At 54.3% G+C, this 22,135-nt stretch overlaps 1 protein-coding gene across 1 annotated transcript in view; it reads left to right on the forward strand.

The window, feature by feature from the left end:
• LRP8 (LDL receptor related protein 8) overlaps positions 1-22,135 on the forward strand; it is a 79,073-nt gene that overhangs the window by 51,994 nt on the left and 4,944 nt on the right. Inside the window, 11 exon segments of the mRNA XM_040627283.1 lie at positions 3,190-3,309; positions 3,393-3,518; positions 6,354-6,528; positions 8,491-8,718; positions 11,501-11,619; positions 11,873-12,012; positions 13,435-13,576; positions 14,637-14,789; positions 15,641-15,865; positions 17,832-17,900; positions 21,823-21,995. Of these exon segments, the coding sequence (XP_040483217.1) occupies positions 3,190-3,309; positions 3,393-3,518; positions 6,354-6,528; positions 8,491-8,718; positions 11,501-11,619; positions 11,873-12,012; positions 13,435-13,576; positions 14,637-14,789; positions 15,641-15,865; positions 17,832-17,900; positions 21,823-21,995 (1,670 nt within the window).

Consider the following 22,135-nt stretch of genomic DNA (forward strand, 5'->3'; position numbering starts at 1 on the left):
TGTGGTACAGTACCTGTCTACTTCTGGCCGCTGGACTAACCCCCCACCATGCCTGCTCCTGGCATCCAGGCTGAGGCCCATGCCTGCCCCTCTGCACATGTTCTGCTCTGACCCTCTCTCTGGACTTGCAGGCAGTCCTGTGGCCCCAGGTGGCCTTTGCGGCCTCGTTCTGCCTGTCTACAGATCAAGCTGCCTTTCCTTTTCAACCCAGATGCTCAATTACGCTTCCTCTCACAAACTCGGCCTCTCCCTCTCACTCCTTCCACATTCAGACCTCTGAGTACGTGCTGCCTCTGAAACTCTTCCTCAGTGATTCTGCCCTGCTGATCTAGCTGGGTCTCCTGGCCTCTGAGGCCTTCCAGCCCCCTGCAAGAATCCCTGCAGAGGGAGAGGTAGGGGACAGCAGGCAGGTAGCCAAGTGAGGTGCATCCCAAGGCCACCTGGCTCAGGCCAGGCCTGAGTGAGGGTAAGGGAGACCCGGCAGCATCCTGACCCCCAAGGAGCTTAGACTTCCTGGGAGACAAGACTTACAGGCTGGGCATGAGTAAGGGGCGGAATGAGGCAGCTATCCTGATGGTTAGAGCTGTCAGGGTGGGTTCCAGGCTAAAAAGAATGGGAGAGTCTGGGTTGTAGGTGAGGTGGGCATCCCACCCAGTGTGGGCTCCAGGAAGGTTCATTTCTGAGCTCAGGGGTTTGGACAGATAATTCCTGGGAAGACAGAGCCTAGATCAAACCCTACGTTCCTGGCAGACCTGTTTTCACTCAGCACCTCCCCTTCTGGGCACTCCAGGGAGCTTCATTCTCTAGAACTCCCCAGGAACAGCATGTTTCCACCCCTGTTGGAGATTTAAAAATGATTTTGAAAGGAAGAGTGGTTGGGTGAAGGTCTCGCAGCCTCCACCTGAGCTGGCAAGACAGACACTCCTCCTGGGCCTTCCTGCTCCCACAGAGGCCCTGCCAGGAAAAGTCCCAGAGGAAGGAGCCTAGGCAAGAGGATAGGGAAGTGGAGCAGCTGAGCCTACCCCCCCACCCCCCCAGATTTGGAGTTAGCCAGGGACCGCTAACCTACTAAATCTCTTCTTTCTGGTCTTTTGCACGACACACCTAAGAGAAGTATGTACGCATGTATTTGTGTCTCTGTGCAGGGGAGAGGCCAGTGTCTGTGTCCATGGCTCCTCCTCTCAGTAAGGCAAGGGAACTGCGTCTCGTGTCTCTGTGTGTCCCTGCATCTGTGTGAATGTGTCTGTGGAGTCCCCGGGCCTGCTGGTGCCCCCGCACATCCGCTGGTGTGTGTGCGCGTGCATGCAGGAACGCGCATGTGTTGGGGAGAGTGACTCTGCCCCTTCCTTCCATGGCGGCCTCTGGACCATCACTGCCCTCCTCCCCTGCAGGCACCGGGCAGAATTGCCTCCAGGCTGGATGGAGTTGGGAAGGCCCAGGGAATCCCCTCCGGCCTCTGCTTTGGTGCTGGCCTTCCAGAGCAGGGTCAGCAAGGTCCGGACCCACTACTCATTCTCTCGCCCCGACGCACCTCCGCCCTAGAGGACACTGTGCTCTCCTCTCTCAGAGAAACGTGGGCCGCTTTGAGCTCTCCCTTTTCCCTTCTCAGAGCCATCCACAAATGCTAGTCTGTCAAGGGCTCGGTAAATACAGCTGTTGAGTTGCTGCTGCCTATGGGGTAGGGGGCAGCGAGTGGGTGCATGACTGAGGCAGTGAGTGAGTGGTGAGCAGATGGCTGGACAGCACTGAGGGAGTAATACAGTATGGGAGAGGTCAGGGAAGGTGTGGAGTGACGGAAGATTCCTGGAGGTGGTGCCCCACAGAGATCCCCTCAAAGCTGCTGTGGCTCAGCCCACCCCAGGTGCTGGGCCTTCCCAGGGCTGGACCTGGCTGAGTCAACCGTCCAGTCATGGGGCTGCTGTGATCTTGTTCTTTCAGTTCTACCAACATCCCGGGGAAACAGGAGGAGGCCCAGGGGTAAAGGGGAATCATCCCTATGCATGGCTCAGGCTGGAGGTGGGGCACACACAGCCGTGCATGGCCTGGGGTGGGCCACTCAGAGCAGCTGTGTGCATGGCTACAGCTGGCTCAGCTCAGCTCTGCTTGGCTTGGCTGGAGTGGCAGTGCATGAACCTGGGGGGGTAGAAGGGTGGCATGGCACCTTCTCTTGGCTTGCATAATTAACCTGTGACGCCAAAGCTCGGAAGATGCTGTGGGAACATGGTGAGCCTTGGTCTCGGCCCCCCTAACCTCCCCTAGGACTCTGCCAGAGGGGGCGAGGGAACGGAGGACGGCGAGACCAGATGAGCTCCTGGCGTCCCTTCTGCCCCTGCAGTAGTCGGTATTCCTGGGGCCAGGCCTGTGACTGAGTGTAGGAAGAGGGTCAGGTGCTGAGAGGGGAAAAGGTGGAAATAATCCATATTTTGTGGTAGGAGAGAACTGAACAAGTGGCAGCTCTGTGTAGAAAAAGCCTGGGCTCTTAGATAACCACAAGCTCAGCGGGGATAGCCTTTGTTGTTCAGACCGCCTCTGGACGGCAGCAGACTAGCTCTGGGTCCTGGCCAGGGAGGGTCATGGATGGATGAATGTGTCCAGAGGAAGGCACTTGAATGGCAGAGCACCAGAAATCAGCACTTTAGGGAGATTCTGAGGGAGCCTCCAGACTCTGGCCAACCCCACCCGGCAGAGCTGGCATGAGAGCAGAAGCTTCAGGAAGACCAGTCCAGAGAGGAAGGCTGCCCTGGGAGGGAAGGGGGCTCCTTGAGGCTGGAGGTGTTTACGCAAGGGCATTTCAGAAGGGGTTCTCAAGGGTTGGGGGTGGTCCCTGCACGATGAGGTCACGAGGAAGGAGGAGCTGTGAGACACGTGTTTGTGAAAGGAAAGACCTCAGGCAGCCTAACTGCCTCCAGCCTCTGGGTAGACAGAGCCCTGGCCTGGGAGGCAAAGGACCCGAGTGCCACTCTGTCCTTGTCTTTGTGTCTGGCCTGGAGTTAGGACCTGCCACCTCTGAGCCTCCTCTCGCCCAGTCACCTGGTTAATGAGGCCGCGGCTCAGTGCAGTTGGAAAGCATCCTGGCTCTGCGGGGATCCTGCCGCCCCGAGGCTCTGCTTCAGCTCTAGACCCTACCCCTGTCCTGCCCCCGCCCTAGCCCAGGCTGCTGGACCCTCAGGAGCCTGTGTCCCTCCCCAGGGCTGAACGAGTGTCTGCACAACAATGGCGGCTGCTCCCACATCTGCACGGACCTCAAGATCGGCTTTGAGTGCACATGCCCAGCCGGCTACCAGCTCCTGGACCAGAAGACCTGTGGCGGTGAGACCCTCCTCTCCCCACCCTGCACCCCCCAAGCAGAGGCAGAGCGCCCTGCCGGTTCTGACCTGCGCTCCTCCCCGCAGACATTGACGAGTGTGAGGACCCCGATGCCTGCAGCCAGATCTGCGTCAATTACAAGGGCTACTTTAAGTGCGAGTGCCACCCTGGCTACGAGATGGACACGCTGACCAAGAACTGCAAGGCTGTCGGTATGGGCACCCCAAGGTGTGGGGCAGGGGGGGCAGCTCCAAGGGGATGCAGAGAGCAGCCTGCTGCCACCTGTGTGAGGAGCAGATGGGTACCCAGGTGCACACACACACACACACACACACACACGAAGCAGGGGGCACAGGCGGTGCTCGGACTGTACGTATACCTCATACCACAGCACGCTGCACATGAATGCCCGCACAGACCCTGCCCAGAGCCACCCGGTGTGGCACAGACACGGCACATGCAGCACGCACAACATACAGACACGCACTGGACCGTGCAGACGACACACGCAGCACGGGTCGTCCCCGCAGAGGGCGTGACGTGCGCAGACCGACACATCGTTGCAGGCACTGGGGATTGGGCAGTAAGCAAAGTGGACGCAGATCCCTTTGTGCCCTCATGGGACTTAAATCCTGGTGGGGGGCAGACAAGAAATCTGATAAGTAAGTAAAACAGAGAGCTTGACAGATGGCGATCATGGTTAAGGAGGACTACAACATGGGGAAGGGAGAGGGAAGTCCAGGAAGGCAGACGGGGCTCCGGTTTTAGATGGACTGGTCAGGGAATGCCCCTCCTGAGAAGGTAACATTTGAGTCAAGACCTGGAGGAGGTGAAGGAAGGAGCCATGCATTTATCTGCAGGAACCACATTTCAGGCCAAAGGAACGGAAAGTGCAAAGGCCCTAAGGCAGGAGCATGTGTGGTGTGTTCCGATGGCAGCGGGGAAGCCAGTGTAGCCAGAGCAAGGAGCATAGGAGATGAGGTCAACGAGGTGACTCCGGGCAGATCACAGAGGCCTTCTAGACCGTTGTAAGGGCTGACTTTCGATTTCACCCCAAGTCAGGGGGAAGCCTTGGAGGGTTTTGAGTAGAGGAGGGACGTGCCGTGCCTTCCATTTCCACAGGCTTCCCTTGGCTGCTGTGCTGGGAGGAGACTGTAGGGGGCAAGGGAAGAAGCAGGGAAACCATGTAAGAGGTTTTTGGCCGTATCCCAGAAGAGGCGATGGTGGCTTGGACCAGGGTGTTGCAGTGCGAATAATGCGAAGCAGACAGACTGGACATACTGTGAAGGTCAAGACTTATTTTGACGCAACAGGATGCACATAACGATTGAATGCAGGATGTGAGAGTTAAAATTTAAAAAAAAGAGTCAAAAATGACTACAAGATTTTTGGCCAAACAACTGGGAAAACAGGATTGCTATTTATGGAGCTGGGAAAGATGGTGAGAGAAGCAGGGTTGGGGGAATAGAAGATGGATTTGGGCTTGTTGAGTTTTCAAGAAAGCCGTCCCAACATCCGCGTGGAGGTAGCGAGGAGGCAGCTGGCCGTACGCGTCTGGGGCTCGGGTGCACGCATACGACGTGCAGTGTGCAGACCGTGAGGGACACGAAGCCCGCGAGCCCAGGTGCGCCGGGTGCGACACGTACCGCAGCGCCTCACACCCCTGCCCCGGGGTGGGACACTTGTCATCTGCACACGGATTATGTACGTGCGGTGGAGACAATACACAACTGCTGTGTAGTCACAAGGCCCCGCAGAGGAACATAGAGGCAGTCACACAAAAATCCCAATCATCTGCACACTGGCTCCCTGTCACAGACAGCTCTCAGTAGACGTGGCCTCGGGACACCCTGTAACCCGGCTCCTGCCTTTCAGGGGGTAGCGCCGCGGCTCTCGTTCGGGGATGAGGAAAATGGCACGGTCAGGGACAGGGCTTTGGAGTCGGCTCTCCTTCTTTCTCCTTCCTGCACCCGGAGCTCTGTTTCTCTGGACTCTCTGTCAGTACCACGTCCTCCCTCTCCCCGCTCCCCTGACCCATCACCACACACGGGTCACAGGCCCAGGCCCCGCAGGGCTCTGTGCTGGTCCTGCCCGGCCCCCAGGGAACTCATTAGCCTGGCACAGATGCACGGTGACGGGGACCAAGTGACCTGCAGGAGTGTCAGCTGGAAAACGGGGGGAGGAGGCCCAGGCAGCTCCAGGTACAGGTGTTGGTAGCTGGGAGTGGCCCGACTCACCTAAAACCAGGCTGGAGGAGTGAGAGCGGGGTTAAGCGCTGGTCCTCACAGGCCTCTGGGATAGTCCCCCTCGTACTGAGTAGCCAGGAAGGTCTCGGTCACTAGTGATCTTCCTAAAATAGCCTCCGAAGTCTGAAAATGGCTTTTGTGTGTGCGTGGGTGGTCGTGCGTCGTCTCCATTGCACGTGTAATCTGTGCTGCGTATTACACATACCCCACCCCTGCTGCTGTTCCGGAGTCCAGTGCGAACTCTACACCCAGCTCACAGGACCCTTCCCCCCTGCCAGCCTCTAAAGCTTCCTCTCTTGTCTTGTCCCCAGACACATTCTGCATAAACTAAAGACTCCGTGTTCAGGGAGGGGAGTTTGAGACTGCATCTCCTCTTTTAAATCTCACCCTAGTTCTGATGTTTGCCCTCACACTCTGCCCTTTCTGAAACACGTAGTGCTCACGTTGCCCCATTGTGAACTATTGCAGTGGGGCCCTAAGCAGGGGAGCTGGGGGCAGTGCATTCTAGGTAGAGGGGACCACTTGAGCAAAGGCGCGAGGCAGCCAGGCTCTGCCGTGGCTAGGTCATAATAGGTGGTCTGGTGGCTGGAGTCCAGGGCTGTTAGGGTGAGTGGCAAGGCTAGACAGGGAGCTTGGGGCCACACCACAGAAGGCCTAAGGAGGAGATGAGGAGACATACAGGATTTGGGGGGAGTTTGTATCTAATAAAAAGAGTACAGATCCTTCTGTTATACATGGTACTTTGCACCTGAAGCCTCGCCTTTCGCGCTGATCCTTTCTCTCAACCTTCCTGCACGGCAGCTGGCAGAAGCCCGTCGCTGATCTTCACGAACCGGCACGAGGTGCGGAGGATAGACCTGGTGAAGCGGGACTACTCGCGCCTCATCCCCATGCTCAAGAACGTCGTGGCGCTGGATGTCGAAGTTGCCACCAACCGCATCTACTGGTGTGACCTCTCCTACCGCAAGATCTACAGGTGAGCAGTGGCAGGTGTCCTGCAGCCAGGCCAGGGGCCTGACAGGAGGAGAGGAAGGGTGGCCTCTGGGCCCCCTCCGCCTCCAGGATCCCCTGGGACAGACTGGGACCTAGGAAGGGATGCAGGATCACAGTGGATATGGAACTGCCAGACCTTCTCCTTCCCGGGCTGGCCTAGGCAGAGAGCTCTGTGGGGAGAGCCGCTTTGAGCCCACCCCCCTGGGCTTTGACTGACCTCTGGTGGCCCTGCGGGACCGCGCAAGACACAGGGACCGCTCCACCAGGCCAGGAAGGAAGAAGCTCTGGCTTTAGTGAGGACTTTGAAAGCAGCTCACATATCCGCGTGTTGGATCGTGGGGATGACTCAGGATAACTCAGTCAAAGATGACTCAGACCTGGTCCTGCCCGGAGGACCACACTCACAATATAGTGATGTCTATTATGCTGATCCTGAGAGAAAAGCACAGAGGGGGCCTCTTACCCAATCTGGGGTGTCAGGGAACTCTTCTCAGGTAGCACTACCCCTACTTTTACTTTTTCTGACACCATAGTCAGTGGACTTCGGCTCTCCAGAAGGCCCCTTACACACACAAGGAGGTCCTCTTGTAGGTCTTTCTCAAATCCCACAAGTCTGCCTCCCTACATGTCTGGGCCCCTTTTTGGACACCTTGTCCTTTCTTTGTCCTGAGATCCATGTGGCAGGACTGCCAATGACCAGGCACGGGGTAGACTGTTAAAAGAATGATGGGATGGATGGATGGATGCAGACACATACTCAGTTTAGACTCACACACAGAAGCAGCCAGAGCCATGTCTACCCCCCAGTTACGCCTGCAAGAGGCTGGATTTGATGACAGACTGGATATGGGGCCGAAGGAGGTGCATTCTGGGAGTTTCAGATTTCTGGCTCGGGAGCTTTCGTGGGTGGTGCTGCTTCTCTGAGATGGGGCTGGATGGGGGTGTTGGCCATTCCAGCTGGTTGAGGGGAGGGGAATGCGGGTGGGCAGTTTGGGATGTGTTGAGTTCAAGGTGTCCGTGGGACATCCAAGGAGTGCCAGTTGGCTTTACAGTCTGGGGCGTATAAGAGTGGTCAGGATGGGAGAGTCAGGGTTATGGGTGGCAGTGGGTACTATGGATCTAATCAACCAGAGGGAGGACGTGGGGGAGGAGAGAGCCTTGGGAAAAACAGCATTTGGGAGACAGAAAGTCCTGGTAGTGTTGCCTCCTGAGTGTCTGTTGTGTTCTTAGCCCCTTCTCTCCATTCTTACGGACACAGCCTTTCTGCAGACTCTCTTCATCCCTCACCCGGCCGCTGTGATGGTCCCCTGGCCAGTCTCCCTGCCTCCATTTCCTCCCCTTCCAGTGCGTCAGCGCCACAGTGATCCAACATGCCTATCTGACCATGACCTCTCACCTGCTCCGTTCCTCCCCCCAGACTGAAATCCTGACTGCTTAGCATGGCCTGCAGAGCCCGTCAGGATGCGGCCCCTACCTACACTTATCCCAGTCTGCATCCCGCATACTCAGCTCTACCCCCACCAGATGCCTCACTGTCCAGAACGCACACTCTGGAATAGCGCTCACATGTGCTGTTCCTTCTGCTTTCTGTTCCTTGTGCTCCTGGTGAGCTAGTCGTTCAGGCCTCAACTACAGAGCCTTCTCCAGTCCTCCAGGATAACAGAGTCTTCGTTTCTCGGCTGTTAGAGTCTCCGATGCTTTCCGCAATCATCTTGTACTGATTACCTGGCTATAAATCCCTGTCTCCCACTAAACTGAGCTCCTCCAGGCCAGGGGCTGTGGCTGATTCAAGCCCGTATGCTTGCCCCTGGTGGCCCAGGGAATGTGTGGAAGAGAAACCAGCCACTGCCATGGCCTCAAGGGGAGGGGGGGAGGGTGCCCGGGCAGCTCCAGATGGACCCGTGGGTGGAGCACCTGCCCCACGGCCAGCTCTGGTTGCTCCTAGCGCCTACATGGACAAGGCCAGCGACCCGGCAGAGCAGGAGGTCCTCGTCGATGAGCAGCTGCACTCTCCAGAGGGCCTGGCGGTGGACTGGGTCCACAAGCACATCTACTGGACTGACTCGGGCAACAAGACCATCTCCGTGGCCACAATCGATGGTGGCCGCCGCTGCACTCTCTTCAGCCGTGACCTCAGTGAACCCCGGGCCATTGCTGTCGACCCCCTGAGAGGGTGAGTGTCCGCACCCAAACTTCCCATTCTCCCACCGTAGGCACTCAGTCCTCATGTGTCTGTGGTAAGAACTATCTGGAGTACTTTGGAAGACCCTGGGCCACTCAGACAGCCCAAGGGAAGAAAGTCTGTGTGGGCCCCTCAGACTATTAACCCCTGACCAAGGGTTCTTTGGGCATTGGTCACCAGGGCTCTCCTGGACTCCGCCACTCGCTCATCATATCATAGAATCAGTGCATCTCAGAGGAGAGTTGGGCTCTGGAGGTTGCCTGGTAGAAGCTCCTGGCGCAGGAGTCTTTCCTCAGGCTGCCGCATCCAGGTGGGCGTCTGGTGGCCGCTCCCACGCTCCCGGGGACAGGGAGCTCATTATTTCCTACCGGGGCCGTTGCATTTCAGGGCAGCTCTGCCCACTAGAGAGTGTTTAGAATTTTTTTCCTCCTCATATCTGCAAATCTGCCTAACTTTGACTTTCTCCATTGACTTCTGGAGTTACATCAAACATGTCTGCTCCCTGCCCTGCAGGACCGCCAGTAAGATAATGAGGACTAAGATCACTGGGTCTGCTCTGCTCCAGGCTGCCCACCCCTGGGCCCACACTCTCTGGGCCCCTCACCACCCAGCCTGCCTGGCTCTGGCCACGCCTCCATTTTGGGGGCAGTGATTCTGAACAGAGCAGGCCTCTTCCCTCGCTTCCTCAGGAGGGATGTCCCAGGAAGTCACGGTTTCTCAGCAGCTGTAGTCAAATTCCTATTACTGTTTCTTTCATTGTTAAACGGAGATAAGAAAACCCTCTTCCTCCAGTGAGGGCGGCTGGGGACCACGGTGGCACCTGACAGAACGTGTGAGGCCTTGGGCAGGGACCGACGGCTGTGCTTTAAGGAGCATGCGTAGGAGCGCCCAGCACAAGACCGGGCACCCTACTGATGCCGAGTCGTCTCACTTAACCCCCGCCGCAGCTCTGCTCCCTGTGTGTTCCCCCTCACGTAGTTACACCCAGCCCATCTCCGGTCCGGCGTGGATCTGTCCGCGTCCCAGCAGGAGACCCACCGCACACCCAAATTCAGAGAATTTGGGGAGAGCTTACCAAGGGGACTGTTTACAGAGGCGTGGGCGACGTCTGAGACACTGTCCCTAACAGTGCCCGTTAGCAGCCCTTCGCCTGAGGGGCAGGGCCAGGGAGGGGGACCTGGGTTGGGAAGGAAAGAGGGTCACCTTGAGAGCAGTAGCCAGCCCGAGGCGACTTTGTAGAGAGGACTCTGAAACAAGCACCCTGCCCTCAGTCCCTCCCTCCTCCTGCTCAGACATTGCGCGGAACGCAACGGGAAGCCAGAAAGCTGGGGCGCCAAGCCCGCTGAGGTGGTTCGCACACGGGTCGGGTTTTTGGTGTACGGAGCAGAATGGGGATGGGTAGAGAGTGACGCCGAAGCCGCTACCAGAAGGTATCCAGGGCAACCACTGAGCCCCCCCAGCCCCAAGTCAGCCTTGGCCTGACACCAGGTGTCAGCAGAGGCAGCCTGGGGGAGAACGAAGCCTCCAGGCTCTAGAGTTCAGCTTGTATTTGTATATAAATGTGAAGGCTGCCTCCACTACTTATTAACAGTGTGATCTGAGGGAAGTCAACCCCTCCGAGCCACAATTTACTCATCTATAAAATGGGACTAATAATGAGAGTCTCCGGAGGCTCTGGTAGGGCTAGAATGAAAACATTACTTTGTCCAACAAATATTAAATAGGAACCTGTTGTGGGTCACCCAGGAGCTACCTGCCAGGTACACAGTGAGGAGCAAGACCGGCGAGCCTGCCCTCAGTGGGGCTTGCAGACTAGTGGGGAAATAGAGAGTAAAATACACCACACCGCCCAAATGCACACAGAAATAACTGATTGTTAAGGGCGAGGAAGGCAAGAACCGGTGCTTTCAGAGATAATAACAGGGCGAACCTCCTTACAGAGAAAGATTCTGTCCTGCAAAGACATTCACACTGAGAAGGAGCCCGGGGGCCGGTGGAGGCCCGAGGCTCTGCGAAGGCCTGTCTGACAAAGGCTTGGTGCCCTGGAGCTCCCCTGGGGCACGTGTGGGGTTTGGAAGGGCAGGGTGGTGACGGGAGAGACAACCAAAGAGGCATGCAGAGGCCTGAGCGGGCAGAGTTCTGTCAGCTGTGAGAAGGATTTGGGTTTTTCTTTTAAGGGCAATAGGAGAAACCACCATAAAGTTTAAAAGCCAGAGAGTGACACCTTATTTCCATTTTGAGAGTTCATTTCCCTGCTCTAGAGGGACAGATTAGAGGGGCAGTGATGGCTGCATTTGTAAATACATGAGGCGAAACTTCTCAGCTCACTGCCTGGCTCACAGCAGGTACTCAATAAATGTTCAAGAAAGAAGAGAGAGAAACCCTGCGCCAAGTTCTAGCAGTGTACCCTGGGTAAGCCGCCCACTTTCCCCTCTGCAGACAAGGAAAGTAAGAGAGGGTTGACGAGGGCCTCTCCTGCTCTGGCCTCTAGAGCTCCGGTCAGGGCTGCCAGAGTGGGAGAGAGGGGCTCAGAGGCTGTTCGGCTGAGGCTGGGTGGACACTCGGGGAATACAGGCTTCCCCAGGCTCTCGGATGAGGGGAAGCTAACACAACGGCTAACTCTTAGGTTTGATGGTTCCCATGGATTTCAGAGGCCTTCCCAGCCCCCGCTGAGCATGATCTGTACATTCAGTGAGTCAGTGAGCCCTGTGACCCAGACCGCCCTAACCCCATCCCCTGACAAAAAGCCCAGTTGAGTGCTTCTCTCTTTTAGGTTCATGTATTGGTCTGACTGGGGGTACCAGGCCAAGATCGAGAAGTCTGGGCTCAACGGTGTGGACCGGCAAACACTGGTATCAGACAACATTGAATGGCCCAATGGAATCACCCTGGGTGAGACCTGCCTTCCCTTGGATTGGGGGCCTGTCCCACTACCTGGTGCTGACTACCATCTGCAGCTCATGGGTCTTTGCTCCTATCCTCTTATAGTGCCCGTGCCTGCATTTCTAGATGGTTGTCCTAGTCTGGCCTCCGTCGGAGGCCTGGCTCGGAAACATGGGTAGGGAAGTGGGCACAGAGGAGCAGAGATCCTGGTTGGCATCCCAGACTCAAGACCTGATCCCCTGTCCCCTTTCTCCTCCCCAAGATTTGCTGAACCAGCGCTTGTACTGGGTAGACTCCAAGCTTCACCAGCTGTCCAGCATTGACCTCAGCGGAGGCAACAGGAAGATGCTGATCTCCTCCCCTGACTTCCTGAGCCATCCATTTGGGATAGCTGTGTTTGAGGTGAGCCCGGGAGGGCAGACATGGCCCTAGCAGAAGCTGAAGCCTAGAAAAGGCTTTTCAAATAGGATGGCTCTCTGAGACTTGTCCAGGTGGAAACAAAGGGACAGGGAAGCCAGCTGACTTGCGTGTACGCGGTGTGCGAGCTGCCTGCACACAGAGGCCTGGCAGCCTGTCGTGTGCTTCCTTCCCAAGACCGCTCTCAGAGCACTCGTCACAGGTAAGTTGCTAGACCACGTGTGTTTCCTCCGGTACCCTCAGCACCTGGCACTGAACCCCCATATACAGAAGGTACCCAATGAAGGGACGGAGGGAAGAAGGAACATACATTCCCTGAGAGTCTACTGTCGGAAATAGCCTGAGAGATGCTATTCAGTTCAGCACGCTTCCACTGACCGTTGCTGGCCCCGGGGGTCATAGAGTGAATCAGACATTATCTCGGTGTTCACGGAGCTCGGGGGTGAAGCGTCCAGCCCCTCCTGTGCCTGTGTTCTGACCCTAACAACCTTTCTCCTTGGGGAACGAGGAACCCAGAACCAGCCAACGTCTCAGCACATCGATCTCTCCCCTAAACTAACTCTGCCACCAAGGGGAGGGAAAGCGAGGGCACAGTGGTCTGTGGTGGGTATTGGCCATATTTGCTTGGGGTGACATCACTCGGCACGGCTCTGAAATTGTGGGCAAAGCCCCATCTCCAGGTGCAGCCCCTGCTTCGAAAGACAGGTGTGTTCAGACACACGTGTATGTGCTTGTGCATATGTGTGGCGTGTACGTGCAAAGCGTACGTGCGTGTGTATACACAAATGCATTTACAAGCGTGCGTTTCTGTACGTGCTGGTGCTTGTGAGTATGTGAACACTTATACCAAGACTTGGTTGAGTGTCTGCTCCGGTGCAAGTGTGCTTCCACGGGTATGTGTCCAGATCTGTGCACGAAGCTCCGTGGCCGCACCTGTCCTTCTGGATTTGCCTGGAGACGCATCTGTAGGCTAATACGGACAAAGCGTTGGAGGCATACTCGTGTGTTCCCGGAGGCTGTAGGAAGACCTATCAGGAAATAGTCCTCGGTAGCTCATACGTCCCCTCCGATCTTGGTCCCAGGCCCCAGGAATGGTAGTAGCCATCGAGACCCAACCTTGGGTTCCTCTTGGGTCCCGGAAGCAGGCCTACTCAGCATTAATGAGCAGTCTTCAGGCCAAAGCACAAAATCAACAAATAACCCTCTGTGACAGAAGGAACTAGAATGTCTGCCACAGATTAGAGGCTGAGAGACACCCCCCCGCCCCCGCGCCTTGTGAATCCGTGGACAGGAGAGCTCAGGGGAGATGTCAGGGCAGTTCTTGTGGTGGTTTGGAGCCAGGCCCTCAGACTGAAGGCAAGGGTTTAGGCTCTAGGCCTCCCATCCTCTGCATCTGTACCCCCACAGGACAAGGTGTTCTGGACAGACCTGGAGAATGAGGCCATTTTCAGTGCAAATCGGCTCAATGGCTTGGAAATCTCCATCCTCGCTGAAAACCTCAATAACCCACATGACATTGTCATCTTCCATGAGCTGAAGCAGCCAAGAGGTGAGCCTTGCCTGACGCCGGGTCCCCTGCCCGCGCCCTCTGCCAGCACTGGTCAGGCCACGTGCACGGTCACGGAAGGGGACACGTGGCAGCAGCCCTTCTCGTTGGGAGGGGGCTTTGCTCTCACACATTTTACCTACTTTCCTTCAGCTCTTGGTGAAATAAGGCTGGATATAAAAACCATATAAAGTCCTATCTGTACCTACGAAGAGTGGGTCCTCCTGTTCTCATTTAGGAAATGGGCTCAGAGAGGAACTAAAACCCACACTCAGGTCTGTCCGATTCCAAGAGCTCCTCCTGCCGTGAGGGAGCACGTCGCCTCTCCTTAATGATGCGTACCCATTTTGCAGCAGTATAAGCGAATGTGGCCTAGGGCCGTGGAGCAGTCCGGCTCGTCGGTTGGGACCAGAAGCCGGGAATCCTGCTCCTCCGGTGCCCCCTGTTCTATTGCTAGGACATAGTGCCCCGTCCACCTGTAACGCAGGTGTGGCCGCCGGGGGAGAGAGGAGATGAGCTTGGTGCCGATTCTAGACCTGGAGGTTTGTTTGTTTGTAGATTATGTTCAATCAGCCCCTGTACATCATTAGTTTCTGGGTGTGGTGTTCAACGAGTCATCAGTTACACGTAACACCCAGGGCTCATCACAACACATGCCCTCCTTAAGACCTGGAAGTTTAAATGAGGAAGAGACGTGGCACATGGCATGGGAGGGAAACACGGACCTTGGAATCCGACAGGCCTCAGTTTAAATTCCGGCTGTAAAATCGCTGGAGTTGTAACTTTGACCAGTTTGTGCTCTGTGAGCCTAGGCGTCTGTTATCTGTCATTCTGGGGCATGCACCCCCTCTCAGAGTTGCCGTCAGGACTGAAGGAAGGGGGGGAGGTGTAAAACACCGGTTACAAGGCTGGGAGGTGCCCAATAAAAGTAGGAGAGAAAGTTTTTGGACTGTGCCGACTGGGAAGGGCCTCATCCTCGGGAGAAGGGAGGACTTGGCATGTCTTGTTTTTGCTCCGCTCCAACACTCTCTCTGTCTCTCTCTCTCTCTCTCTGTGCGGTTAGCTGCAGATGCCTGCGAGCTGAGTGCCCAGCCCAATGGCGGCTGTGAGTACCTGTGCCTTCCTGCTCCCCAGATCTCCAGCCCCTCTCCCAAGTACACGTGTGCCTGTCCTGACACGATGTGGCTGGGCCCAGACATGAAGAGGTGCTACCGAGGTAAGCAGACCACCAGGGGCTGGCCCCTGGCTGTGCGAGACCCCTCCTGCTAAACTCCTCCCTTGGCTTCTGGGACGCCATATGCTTCCGGTTTTTGTCTGTCTTTTCTGGCTGCTTGTTGCCTTCTTTACTTTCCTAGAATGCTGGTGTCTCCCAAGGGTCCTTCCAAGGCTTTCTCTTCTCACTTCCAAGAAAAATGAGCATATACATACAACATTTTAAATTCAGTTTGGGGGCGTTTCTGGAGCCCCTTGAAGACCTGAAATCAAGAACCCTTGATCCCTATGGCTTCGGTTACTGTTTCTATGCAGGTGACTATGAGCCTGCCTATTCCTCACCTAGAAGTGAACACACAGAAGCCCTTTTGTGATATGATTGGGACTAACAGTTAATACTTCGACTGTATAAGTTTATATTCATTGTCCTGTCTTGATCCAGGGCCAAGGCCTTTGGTCTGAGCACAAATCTGCTCATCAGATTTATGCATTGTGATTTCCAGGTTCAGTTGTTTAAAGCGGAGTGAGAATTTCAGTTTAGCAGTGTAACAATATGCATGTAAAATCCTTCCGGATTTATATGATTTCTCCCTCTCCCAGTCTTTTACAGTGCTCTTGCCCACACCTAATTCTATAGCCTTGTTTCAATGACTCGTCTTAATCAAATCAATGTGTGGGATGCAGCTCAAGAAAAAGTCAGAGCCCATGCACAGGAGGTTTAGGGAGGTTTAGGGAAGTGGCATTTGAGCCGAGCCTGGAGGATGACTTCGTAAGTGTAATTCATAGAGGCAGTAAGTTAGGCATAAAGCAAGAGAATTCTCTGTCCAAGTGACCTCCGTGGCATTTCCCCTCCAGCACCTCCATCTACCTCAACTACGACGTTAGCTCCTACCACAGCAAGGACGCTAGCCGACACCACGAGAGCCCCCGGGGCCACCGTCCACAGCCTCACCCACCAGAACCACAGCACAGAGACACCGAGCCTGGCAGCGGCGGTCCCAGGCTCAGCTAGTGGCCCCAGGGCTCCCAGCGTCAAGCCATCTACCCCAAGCCCTGCGACCAGCAACCACTCCCAGCACTGTAAGGAAATGAGTTCCGAGTTCTTTTGTGACCCGGAAGGGGCCTTCGGGAAGCCAGGACCAGGCTGGGGTGGGGTAGGGGGGGAGTGCAGGGAGGGGAGATATGTGGAAGACGAGAGCGTACCAAAGCAGGATCTTAGAGCTCTCTGAGGAAGCAGGTGGAGGTGCCCGCCTATGACTGAGTCTCAGGTGCCCCGAACTTGTAGAGGGTCTTGTGGGAAGCCACTTCTCTGAGCCACTATCTCTGAGCCTCAGTTTCTTCACCTACAAAGTGGGAGTGATAATTATCCTTCCCCCACCTGCCTCCCGAGATTGCCTGGAGAGACAAAGGAGGGCGTAAACAAAGCATCGCGTTCCCAGCCTCTGCGGCCACGGGGCGTGTGGATGAGGGGGTGTCCCTCGGATCTGGAAACCTCAGAAGCTCTGGTCTCTGTTCTTAGCCCCCTCAGCCGGCTCCCCAGATAGTAATATCCGTCACTGTGGTCTGCCTGTGCCTCTTCCTATGAAAAGAATTAAGTTCAGTGCTTATGAAATCATTGGGAGCCGTACTTGTCACTGCTAGAAATGTTCTGTCTCATTAGCCAGCAAATACCTTTTTAATTGAGTCACCTGCCAGGGCGAGTTCACATAAGAAGATGAACCATCTTTTAAATTTTTTCCCGTATGTGGCCCAGAAACCAAGCAGCCTGGTAGCGCCTTCTCGTCGGGCCCATCTTGCCGGCAGAAGCTGGCTTTGCGGAGTGGAGCGCTCGGCCTGAAGTTCCGAGAGGCAGGTGGCACGTGTGTGAGACCCTGTCCCTCTCAGGTGGGGCAGAGCCTCCGAGCTCGGGGTCTCCTCCCCTCCCCCCCCGCCCCGGCCTCCGGCTGCTCCAGGTCTGACTCTCTCTGTCCAGCACTGGCTCGTGCGCGGCGAGGGGGTAGGCGGTGCCGCAGCAGGCTTCCCAAGCGGTCCCCCCCTTTGCTCCCCTTACCGCTTAGGTTCCCTTAGAGCACCTGGGAGGAATGGGCACACTGCAGGCTGGCATCCGGGCCATTGCCAGGCGATCCCCTGCCCTCCTAGAGCAAATGCAGCGGGTAGCTCCCCGCCGTGCCTCAGAGGGCCGTCGCCAGCCTCCCGGAGAACTGCTTTCTAAACTGAAAAGTGCTGTGCAGATGTTCTCATGAAAATGGTTGTTAGAGTGGAAAGGATGGTACATTTTCCCAGCACTCTTCAGTTTAGAATATGCTTTTATATACTTTATTTAGGCCTCGAAACAACCCCCATCCTACTCACCCCCCCTTTGAATCAGGCAAGGCTGTGCCCGGCACCAGGCTAAGTAAGCACTCTACGTGAATTATCTCCCTTCACCTTCACAGTGTCCCTAGGAGGTCGGCAACTTGCCTGCACAAGCAGCGAGTGGGAGAGCTGGGATTTGAACCCAGGGTGTCTGACCCCAGGAGCCTGTGCTGTTGGTTCCACTACGTTCTAGTGCGTCCCATTGTAATTACTTACGGAAAATAAGCCGATAATGCAGACGGACAGACAGACCACCCAAACAATGGAGACAAAGCAATAGATACTGCCTGGAAAAGGCAGCTGCCTCAGTCAGTCGGCAACATGGAGACCTAAGTGTTCACTCCGCCAGGCACCCCGCCCCCCAACTTCCCGGCACTGTGGCACTGTGGGAAGGGTAAGGGACTCGGGCACGCGTCCTGGGTTTGGGTCCCAGCTCTGCAGCTTCTCTGTGAGAGGCCCTAGGACCCCAGTAAGAGTCTGTTTCCCCGTGTGTGAAATGAAGATAACCTCTGTCCTGCTCACGTCACGGGAGTTTCGATGGGATCTGGAAAGACCGAATTGTTGGGCATTAGCCAGGATCCTCACTTTGGAATGAGGGCAAGAGGCAGTTGGGTAGTTCTTACAGCTTGAGGCCAGCAAGGACTTGGGCTCACGGTGATGGAGCATCGTTCTGCATGTTTGTGTTTTGCAGATGGGAATGAAGGCGGCAAGATGGGCTCAACAGTCACTGCTGCGGTCATCGGGATCCTCGTGCCCATGGGTGAGTGTGGCCCCAGGTCTCTGGGGAGACGAGAGAAACGGTGCTCAGGCTCTGGGGAAAAGCTCTAGCACAGGGCGCTTAACACACTGACCTGTCCCATTGAGGAAACTGTGGCCCAGAGACTTCTTCTGCCCCGGCAGCCTTCCTGCCCCCTTCCCAGTGCTGTCCTTTGGTTTCCTAGCTTGGCACATAAGGCCCTTCAGGACCTGGCCCCAGGCAACCGTCCCAATGCCTCCCTGTTCCGCAGCGTTCACACGGCACATGCTAGCCATGTGAAGGCGAACTGTCGGCTCCATGGGCACAGGCCTGGTGCCTGTCCTGCTCGCCACTCTCCCCAGCTCCTGGCAGTGGCTGGCACACGGCAGGAAATTAATGAGGAGCGCTGCTTGCCATTCCTTTAGTAAATCATGCTGTCTTGCTTTCTTTCTGTTTGGTTTTTAACAAACATTTATCAAGCAGCTGCGATGTACCAGACTCTGTGATAAGTGGAGAGAAGGTGATTAAAAAATGAATAAGACATGGTTCCTGTCCTCCAAAAGTTTAGTCTTGTCAGAGGGACGCACGTAACAGATAGTTTGACTATGACATGGGAAGTCGGACGTTAAGCCACAGGCGGTCCAGAGGAAGTACTTAACTTGAAATTGGAAGAGAAGGGAAGCGGGTAGGGAAGGTCTCCTAGTGGAAATGAAAGGAAATGACTCACGTCGAGTCAGCCCAATGAAGAAGAATCCAGAGCAATCCAAGCAGTGAAAACAGCATGAAGCAAAGCCAGGAAGGGGAGATAGCATGGGAGGGTGGGGTGGGGGTGCGTTTGGAACTAGAAGTTCAGTATGGCCAAAATATAACCTTTGGTTAAACCTCACAGAGAACCACGGAGGCTGATTTACTCTCTCCCACCCCGCTGTTCACATAGTATCCTGAATATGCCGTCTCTTGTACCAGTCTCCTCTCGTGGTGGGGTCTTCGAATTGCGATGGCCCATTCCTAGCTGGATCTCCCTTGCTTGCCCACGGGCACCTCAGGGGCGAGGACTTTGCCCGTTTATCCTAGAAATCCCCAGTGTGGGGGTGAGCCAGTGAGCGGATGTTTTCAAAACTTCTGCACCATGCAAGGGGCTGTGCTGAGTGCCAAGGATCCAGGGAAGAAAAAGGAAGAAGACTTGAAGAGCTTTCGTTCTTTAACCCGACATGGTCATAAAAAGTGATACAAGAGAGGTGTTAATACGTATTCCAGCGCGCTGTAATAGCAGCGTGATGCCCTGCGGAGGAGAGGGAATGGTACTTCCGGAGAAGATGCCATTTGAATTGGCCTTGAAAGGCTTTAACAGTAAAGATGATGGGGAGACTATGGCGGGCTGATGGAGCAGAGTGAGTGGAAAACACCCTGAACATTGTTTAGTGAAAGAGAAACCAAGCCCTTTCCTGCCACCCTCTACTGGATAGAAGGGCATGTGTACTGTTTCCCTGATAGAACCCACTCTGGGGGCGCCTGGGTGGCACAGCGGTTAAAGCGTCTGCCTTCGGCTCAGGGCGTGATCCCGGTGTTCTGGGATCAAGCCCCACATCAGGCTCCTCTGCTATGAGCCTGCTTCTTCCTCTCCCACTCCCCCTGCTTGTGTTCCCTCTCTCGCTGGCTGTCTCTCTCTCTGTCAAATAAATAAATCAAATCTTAAAAAAAAAAAAAAACCCACTCTGATACAATTAATATTTTTAGTGTCTGCTCTTCTGAGGGGTGGAAGACGAGTATTCTCTCCCTGGCATTTCTCCCTGAGATAGAGTGTCTTTTCATAAGCTTAATGGCCATTTACATTTCCTCCTTAATGCATGGCTTATTCACAGTCTTGTCTTGTTTTTCTGTTGATTCTTGGTCTTATTTGTAGAAATATTTATACATAATGAATATTTAACCTTTGTAATACACGTTACAGATATTCTCTCCCATACACCCACTTGATTTCTAAATACGCGTGTGGTACTTTTTGCCACGCAGAAATTTAAAAATCTTAAGTATCCAATCTGTTCATCTTTCGTGTTATGATTTCTAGGTTTCATGTTTTGCCTCACTGTAAATTACTACAGTATCTGCCCATATATTTTTCTACTAAGCACTGTTTTTTACGTAGACAGTAATCCATTTGGAATTTATCTTAGAGTATGGTGTGGGGTAGAGATTTAACTATTTTTTTCCTACAGGCCTCTTTCATTTTCCCAAGACCATTATTGAATAATCCATCCCTCTGACTTGAATCATCATCTTTATTATAAACTACATGCCTGTCCCTACTTTGACCTGCCTCTGGGCTGTTCATTGTCCTTCACCCATTATCTGTCTGTTCCTATAAACTGGGAGAACAACTTCACGCTAGGTTTTCACACCTAATAGGGCATTTTTGTTCCTACAGTATTTTCTTAGATTTTTTTCAATTTCTCTTCTAGATGAATCATCTTAATTCTATAAAAAAGCATATCCTGGAATCTTATACTTTAGACATATAAGTTGCTGTGGGGAGAATTCACATGTTTACAGTATCAAAGTTTGCCATCCAGGAGCATAACACATCTCCCAATTTATCTGAACCTTCTTTCACATCTTTCTGTAAAGTTGTATAGGTCAAATAAGACTTGCGCATTTCTTTTTTTTTTTTTTTTAAAGATTTTATTTATTTATTCGACAGATAGAGACAGCCAGCTAGAGAGGGAACACAAGCAGGGGGAGTGGGAGAGGAAGAAGCAGGCTCATAGCGGAGGAGCCTGATGTGGGGCTCGATCCCATAACGCTGGGATCAACGCCCTGAGCCGAAGGCAGACGCTTAACCGCTGTGCCACCCAGGTGTCCCAAGACTTGCGCATTTCTTGTTAGGTGATTCCGGGTATTTTGCAGTTTTTCGTTGGGCTGCTGTGAATGTGTTCTTATGCCATTCCATTTTCTAATTGGTTATTGCTGATTAATAAGAACGCTATTGACTTTTTATGTTAATTCATGATGAACTGACGTTATTTCTAATAGTTTTTCATCTGCTTTTCCAAGATTTTCTGAACGTGCAGAACTGATAATACTAAACCACTTTGGTTTCTCCCCCTCCCCTGTGTGTCTTCTTCCATTCCCGATCTGGTCTCACGGCAGAGCTCAGTCTCTGGAACACAATAGTAGTGGCGGCGATAGGTATCCTTGCCTTGTTCCTATCTTTAATGAGTATCGATGATCACAGTCTTACCAAGTAAACTCCCTCTCGAGCAGCCTGCATACCTGTCATCAGCCGCCTCTTGAAAGCTGCCGGTGATCGCCTACTATCTCCTGAAGCTGCTTGCCCCATTTTTGCCCAACTGTGTTAAAGAACTTCCTCCTTTACTCGTAATACATTCATCGGTTGCAACTCAGAGCCAGTGTCTCCCTGCTGTGTCCCCTTTTAGAGATGCTCCTTTTCTTGCAGAGCCCCAGCTTTGGAAAGAAACACCCCAGCCCACCATCCACCCTCCATTTTGGGAGAGAGTGGTTCTCTCAGAGAATCCCGAGGAAGCAGCAGCATTAGGACAAGGGTGTGGTGAAGAAATTCACTCATTCGCTCAGTACATGTGACTGAGCTAGGCAGAGAGATAAAGACACCGTCCGTGCCCACAAAGAGCTCGGGCTAGCTGGGGGTACACACATAGACGGTACAGCACTGTGGGCTGGGGACACACGGGAGCAAGCAACTGACTGTTCCTCAAGAAGTGGAGGGGACTTTGCATTTGAGCTGCATCTTGAAAGATGGGTAGTTAATAAAGGAACAGATAGGAGAAGGGCTTCCAAGCAGCAGAAAAAAGACATGCAGAACAGCCTGAGGAACAAGGGGCAGGAAAGTTGGAGAGGGGGTGAGACAGGCACGGACAGAGGCTTCCAGAGGCTCCTGGAAGTTCAGCATGCGCGGTGTCCCTTTCCACAGCGGTAATAGCCCTGCTGTGCGTGAGTGGCTACCTGATCTGGAGAAACTGGAAGCGGAAGAACACCAAAAGCATGAATTTTGACAACCCAGTGTACAGGAAAACCACGGAAGAAGAGGACGAAGATGAGCTGCACATAGGGAGGACTGCTCAGATCGGCCATGTCTATCCTGCAGTGAGTATGGCTTGCTGCAAGAATTCCTTCCTTCCCTGCCCCCCGCCCTACTTCCCTCCCCCCTCCCTTCTCCCCTCCCTTTCCTCCCTTCTTTCCTTCCTTCCTTCCTTCCTTCCTTCCTTCCTTCCTTCCTTCCTTCC

This window comes from Ursus maritimus, unplaced genomic scaffold (genome assembly GCF_017311325.1).
Source record: "Ursus maritimus isolate PB19 unplaced genomic scaffold, ASM1731132v1 scaffold_12, whole genome shotgun sequence".
In the NCBI taxonomy this organism is placed as follows: domain Eukaryota; kingdom Metazoa; phylum Chordata; class Mammalia; order Carnivora; family Ursidae; genus Ursus; species Ursus maritimus.